Source organism: Microtus ochrogaster, unplaced genomic scaffold (assembly GCF_000317375.1).
Source record: "Microtus ochrogaster isolate Prairie Vole_2 unplaced genomic scaffold, MicOch1.0 UNK182, whole genome shotgun sequence".
Taxonomy (NCBI): Eukaryota; Metazoa; Chordata; class Mammalia; order Rodentia; family Cricetidae; genus Microtus; species Microtus ochrogaster.
Genome location: NW_004949280.1, coordinates 186,895 through 194,266, shown reverse-complemented (window position 1 = coordinate 194,266; position 7,372 = coordinate 186,895). Strand labels below are relative to the sequence as shown.

Below are 7,372 nucleotides of genomic sequence, written 5' to 3'. Positions count from 1 at the left end.
TGACTCAGAAACAAATTGCTCCCACGTGAGTTTTTCACAATAAAATTAAAATAACTCATCAGATTACCTGGATCCCAGTGACCCATGGAAAACCCAGGAAATTTTTAAATGAACGACAGATAATCCACCGGAGCTGATGCCAGAAAGGGGTGACACATGTGTTCTCCTCCAAGGCTGAGCTCTTCCCTGCCTTCTGTTCCCCCAAGAGTCGATCCAGGTCAGTTCTCATTTTGCTGTATAAGGAGGACTGGGCATACATATTGGCTAATTCTTCTGTGACTTCATGCTGTCTCTCAGAAAGCTCTTTATATTTGTCGGCTTTGGAATGAAAATGGATAAAGATAAGAAACAGGCAAAAGTTTAAGTGATTTTTTTCTGAGATACTATTCATGAATAATGTAAATTATGTGTCAGTTTTTCTTTCAGACAGTACCCTAGACTGGCCTCAAAGTTGCTCTGAAGTAAAGGGTGACCTTAAACTTCTCTAGGTCCTCCTGTTTCTGTCTCAATGCTGAGATTACAGGCATGCACCTTCACAACCAGTTATGTGCTGCTGGGAAACAAACTCAAGGCTTTGTGCATGCTAGGCAAGCACTCTACTAGCTGAGCTCCATCTTCAGCCCACCAAACTTCGAACATAAAATAATTTCTCCTGTGTAATTTCTTCACTGATTAGAAAAGTGTCCCTAACTGAGCTGACTACTGTCATTACCCCATGGACACAGCAATCTGATTGGCCTTTTCCCATCTGGGCCCCAATTCTTAACAAAATTCTCCTTCCCCTCTGGATCTATCCTTCTTAACATAAAATTCTGGTCCCTGCCCTAGTCCATGTGTGAACACATATGGAAATGTTTATGCAAATTTATAAACTGTCAACTATCTTGTTCTTAAAATGTTGTAAACAAAGTCAGGCATGGTGACATAGCTCTGTAATACCTACTTGGAAGTTGAGGCAGAACAAACACACATTTAAGGCCAGTCTTGCCACATAAGCAAACCCTATCTAAAACTATAGCAAGAATAACATGACAAGCAATAGGTGCATTACTTTTAACCAGAACTTTCTCTTTTGACAATGTCATATAAATTTTCTTTATAAATTAAATTAAAAACACCAGCACCAACAGAGAGCAATATCTACTAGCTAATTTTATACACTAAATTAACATAAAAGCTATTCGACACACGATTGTGTTTTAATGAAGACTCACATACCTTCATGGTCATCTTCCTCTGTATCTAATAGAGTAGAGAAGCCTCCATTAATGACGTCTAGGAAGAAGTCTGCAGGGTTGTTGTGGGAATCATAGTTGTAACCTACAAGGAAGGTAGGGCACGAACACAAATCTGAGGACCTTCTTTCAAAGAGAGTGAAAGGGGAAGAAGAGAGAATCTAACAACGTCTTCCTCTCCTTGCCCCTCCCCCCCACTACTTATCCTCTTCTATTATATATATACTCATAATATTTCAACAATCTCTGCCTCACTGCCTGTTGTATACATGTGTACATATATGTTGATGTTATACAAACATAAACAATATATATATATATATATATATATATATATATATATATATATATATATATTACGCAGGCATAGACAGAGTAGACATAGCCTAGACATAGACCAAGACAACTAGACAAATACATAGACTAAACATAGGAATATACTAGGCATAGACATAGTCATAGGCATAGACTAGAAGTGGACATAGAATAGACCTAGACTAGACATAGGCTAAACATAGGCACAGATAAAACAATTCTTCCTGTGAAAGAATCATTTGAACACAACCTAATTTTTTATTAGACTTCATGGACTCATGAATGTTCTCACATATTTAATGAAAAGTATTAATTAGAAACAAAGAGTGATGGACAACAAATATTTAAATCTATATTTGTTGTCAATGAGACTCATCCATAACTATATCCATATTACTTTAAGATGAAACTGATGGCATGAATCATTAAAAAACATTTCATCATTCAATCTGACTATGAACAAACCAGGCAGACTGAAAACATAAGACCACAGAAGCCAGACCTGAGTCACCATAGCCCCCATGCATCATCTAAACCTGAAATGCAAAGTTACAGTAAAGTTAAGTGACCTCTCCACAGCTCCTCAGAGTCAGGTCACACTAGGGGCAAACTAAAAACAACCATTATGTGAACATGAACACGATGATGCTGAGCCTTTCCAATGCTGTTCAAGAGATGGATTACAGGGCCTGAGCCCAGCATGTTAATTAAGAGGGTCACCATGACTAGGAAGCAGAACAAGAGACTCAGTAGAAATCCTGTACACAGGCATTATACAGGACAGTAGAAAGACAGCAACCTTCTCAACAAGCCTGTGCTGCACAAATAGCAGAATCCTGTCACCAAATAACCAAAGATATTTAAAATGGAGAAACCCCCACACAGTAAGTCTGCATGAGGGCCAAGCAGCATTCCTGAGAACCCCTCTTCTCTCCCCAGATCCCGTGACTGAAGGAGCTCTCACAGCAAATCCAGCCATACCTGCGGATTGGAAGTACTCCAAAGCCTCCTGTGCAGGCCCGTGAAACATGACTTTTCCTGAGGCCAGTAAGGTGAGGCTGTCAAACAGTCTGAAGATGGAGTGCGGGGGCCGATAAATGGAGAAGATGATTGTCCGTCCCCTCCTAGACATCCTAAGTTTAAAGTGGAAAAAGTAATAAGTCACTGGACAGAGAAAACTTGAGATTCTCAACAAAATATTTTGTTCCTGAAGTTATACTCTTCATTCCCATTTTACTTTGAATTCTCCTTAAAAAAAATACCTTGTCTTATTTGTTTCATGCACCTGATAGAGAAACCAAGCTCCAAGCCTTTATTTAAGAGATTAGGACTTCTAATGTGTGGGATGTTAGTAATTCAAGGTCCACTCAAGTGTTACTGGCAATGTTGAGCTATGCAGTTTTCTAGACAATGAACAGAAATATCTGAGAGTCAGTGCAGGGAATCCATATCATGGGCATGCTGCTCAGGTGATTGACAGGTTCACTCAAGCTTGAGAAGCAATGACAGAGCAAACATTACAGCTGTGACTGTAAGCACAATTCCCCTCAATCGTTCACACTTTCTGTCTCTTCAGGAATTGGCTTTCACTGTTCTGATGATGCGACTCACATTCCTAACCACTTGCTCTCCCTAAACACTTCAGCAATAACCACATTTCCACTTCCACAATATTGGCAAAAGAAAATTCTAATATAATTTCCACTTTTTGTTGATGAGGCGTTGTGGGATTTTAATTTGTTTAGTCAATGACTTTTGGGAAAATAAGGCCTAAGGCATGGTCTTGTCTGCATAAATGACTGCTTAAGAACTGAGGGAGAGGGGTCACATGCTCTCTCTCTCTCTCTCTCTCTGTCTGTCTCTCTCTCTCTGTCTCTCTGTCTCTCTCTCTCTGTCTCTCTCTGTCTCTCTCTGATGGTCAGAGCAAGGGCAAGGAGCAACTGGTTCAAGTTCCCCCTTGACGAAGAGCAGGACACAGCAGTGGGATCATGGCAACGTCTATTTGGTTCTGTATCAGTGAGTGTTTAGTCCCATTTTATAGCTAAGTGAATTCTTGAGCTTCTTCAGAATAAGGCTTAAAAGGTCAAGTAATAGTCCAAGGGGTCAGTTAGTGAGGGACAAAGGTGGGACTGGATCATTGTTTTAATTACATAATAGAAAAAAATAAGCTGAACAACCATTTCAGGAAGTCATATCTTCTGTTAGGAGAAACAATAACCAAAAACAGTACTTAAAACTGCTTTGAATATATGCTTACAAAAGCTGATTATGGTAATATATATGTCCTCTACTGACCAGCTCAGCTGCCACACAGGCACACATCCAGGGCTCTGAGTTTTCCCAACCCAACATGTACCTCATCTGTGACCTGCTGCAAGGCATGTAAGGGGTGTTCTGGGAGGGTGAAGTGTGGATATGGGGGAACTGACTAAGAGTTGTGTGGAATTAGGGGCAGGATGTGAAATTCCCAAAGAATCAATAAAGAATTATGTTTTGTTCTAAATCTGGATAGGCTGGAATATCTGTAATATCCCAGAACTTGGTTGGATCAAGAGTTCAAGGCCCACCAAGGTTACAAAAGGCTCTATTTCATTAAGACAAACAGAAAGAACAAAAGAAAGAGAGTGAGGAGGAAGGGATGGAAGAAGGAATTAAGAAAGAAAGTTAGGGAAGCAAAGAAGAAATGAAGATAGGGAGAGAGGAAGGGAGGGAAAGAAAACGGAAAAAGGTGAGGGAGCTAGACATGGTAGTGCACACCTTGAATTCCAGCAGGACAACCACATGGTAGACAGGAGATCAGGACACAATAATGGTCTACTAGCCAATTGTTTTCCTTGTTAGACTGTTTATAAATCTCAAAAGAAAAAGATACAATTTCATCTAATATAACTGGCAACCACAAGATGTTTAGATGATCAAAATTCAAGCCAGGCAAGCAATATGGCTCAATGGGTAAAGACACTTGACGCCAAGTCTTAAGACTTGATTTCCATCCCCAGAACCCAGTGAGTGAAAGGAGAAAACCAAGTCCCTTTAGTTTTCCTATGACCTCTACAAACATGCTACACATGCACACACACACACACACACACACACACACACACAGAGAGAGAGAGAGAGAGAGAGAGAGAGAGAGAGAGAGAGAGAGAGAATACATAGATAAATAAATTGGAAAAAATTAAAATGATTTTACCACAAGGACGCACTTCCAGAAGTGTTGGAGACCAAGGAGAAGACAGCATATCAGGGACTGAATCTGCTCCCAGAACACTGAGAGAAACCACACTTGGGATGACCCCATGCAAAGCACGAAGACTACCCATGGCATGAAACACAGCAACAGAGAAGCATTCCATACTGGAAAATGAGCAAGAACTTGATCATAGAGAGTATCCTGAAGTAGACAGGAAAAGGGACAGACAGGGAAGGTGGTGACACCTGAGGCATCTACAGGCTAGAAGGTGGCAAGTCCCCAGTTGCTGACTTCCTCACTTGAAGGTACAATGGTAAAGTGATCTTGGTTCCTGGAGGGACAGGAAAAGATATGTAGTGACCATGACGTCAGAACAAATCAAAGAAAAGGGAGAAGGAAGGAAAGACAAAGAGCACAGTAAGGTTCAACAGCCAGGAACCTAGGTCCTGGGAAAGGGATATTCCTTACATGGTCCGTGGGGTTATTCAGTCAGTTTGGAACTCTTACTAGTTTTTAAAATGTAAAAACCTAACTCTTACTATTTTTCTATAAATATTTCAGCCACAAAGCTATTTTGTGAGAGACGGGAATGCTATTTCTTTGACTCATTCTTCCCCAGGTTCAGGGTCCAGACCTTAGCAATCATTACCTCAACCATCACATCCAGGGCTAATACCAAAGATAATCTAATTTATTCTATATTCAAAGACACCCAGAACCCACCATTTGATAGCTAAGGAACTCCCACATCTCAGCCTCCTCCTGACATTTTACATTCCCATAGAGCAGCTGCACAGCCTTCTCCATGATGCATTGCTCTGCTCTAAACTCGGAAGCTTTCCCACATCCCCTGCCTTGGAAAACCTTAGACCTTACAGTGATGCAGGGCATCTAGGCAATCTACATCCAACCCTACCAACCCCTCTTCCTTTAGTTGTGAATGTGGAGGGCTGAATTGTGTCCTTCTAAGGACTCATTTGTGGAAGACTTCTTATGTAAGAACTTAAAAAGCAGCTATAATTGAAGATAAAGTCTTTAAAATGGGAATTAAATTTAAATGAGAATACTAGTGTGTCTTAATGTAATTGGTGTCCATTTAAGATCAGGGCATAGATACATAGATAGGAGACACCAAGCACAACTCATTGATCCAGACCTCAGCAGACACAGGCTAAAGATACCTTAATATCTGGCTTCCAGGATCCAGAACTGTAAGATATTTAACTCCTGTCACCCAGTGTGTGGTGTCTTTAGCAGTGCACTAGCAAATTTCCATCCCCTAAGGCTGTGGGGTTCTGGTCAATGTGGTCTCTTTAATGTTCCAGACACACCAAGCATGCATTGCCTCAGAACAAATGAGTTTTCTCTCCATCTAACACTCTGTTTGGATCTCACCCACCCATCCCCAGATCACCTAAACAATGTTTGAGGGTTATAGGGACATGCTGTTTAAAGCAGTCTCCATCTTCACTACAGCCATCTTCCCCTATACTCTTGTCTCATTGTTCTTGACATGTATTCCTTGTTAATTGAAGTTTCCATCTAATAAACAAGGAAGAAATTCTGTAGCTTACCTCTGAATCTCCTGCACCAAAAATACACACAAGTGACCAGTTCTTAAGTGAGGAAAATTTAATGTTCCTTCAGCTCTTACCTTCTCAGGACGGAGATGACATCAGTAGTAGTGCTCCAGTCTAAGCCAGTGGTGGGATCATCCAAGAACAAAATGGAATGCTCAGTGACCAGCTCCATTGCTATACTGGTTCTTTTCTCAAGCTCTTTAGACCTAGGCTAAAGCACCAACAGCCTTCATTATCAACAAGCACACCCACAGTCACTGTCATTTGATGAACGAGCCTATTGCAGCAATAAAAGGTATTGTTATATCATTATTCTGACAAGCAAAAATATGTGCACTTGGGAGAAGATTTCTTATTTCCAAGTGAGAAGAAAGAGGCTCAAGACAGACATAACATGAAACCCAAGCTAATGACAGTTACTGTTTTTCTTTATCAAGTCACATATTCTAAAGTAATGAGTCATCACTTTCAAAAACAGGCACAGTGAAATCTCTGTCTAAAGGACAAGGAAGATGGGACAGAACAAGAGGAAGTATCTCTAATAATATAGTTGTCATTTTACACCTGTGCCAACACACACATGGACATACACATACATAGAGAGACATACAGATACAAATACACATACTGCTTTTTTGCCAAAAATTACACCTTTTCTTATCAGAGTCTTTTCAGTTCCTTAAGACCTCAAGAATTGACATTATTTACACTGTATAACAATACAGAATCCAGGATACATCCTTCCAGACAAATCCAAAAGTTCATAGTTTATAGAACTAGAGCAGTCATTGAACCAGCCAACGTCACGTGTAAAGTAATGGAATAACAAGGTTTAGGGGGACTCAGAACCAGGGAACAATTTTCTCCAAACATGATAACCAAAGCCATGATCAAGCCCTACTGATAACATACAACAAATGATGTTTTGGCCTTGTTTGCGACCTGCCCATCCAGCACAGAGGCCTGATCTCTCGGCACCAGGAGTCCTAGCCTTGGGGTGAGTTTCTGGCCCCGCAGTGCCAGCCTGGGACGGGGAGCTCAGAGGTTCC

The 7,372-nt window shown here is 40.7% G+C and overlaps 1 protein-coding gene across 1 annotated transcript in view; it reads right to left on the bottom strand.

The window, feature by feature from the left end:
• Positions 1-34: 34 nt before the first annotated feature.
• LOC101978902 (ATP-binding cassette sub-family G member 3-like) overlaps positions 35-7,372 on the bottom strand; it is a 20,891-nt gene continuing 13,553 nt past the window's right edge. The window contains 4 exon segments of the mRNA XM_013355572.1: positions 35-318; positions 1,219-1,320; positions 2,532-2,683; positions 6,398-6,534. Of these exon segments, the coding sequence (XP_013211026.1) occupies positions 35-318; positions 1,219-1,320; positions 2,532-2,683; positions 6,398-6,534 (675 nt within the window).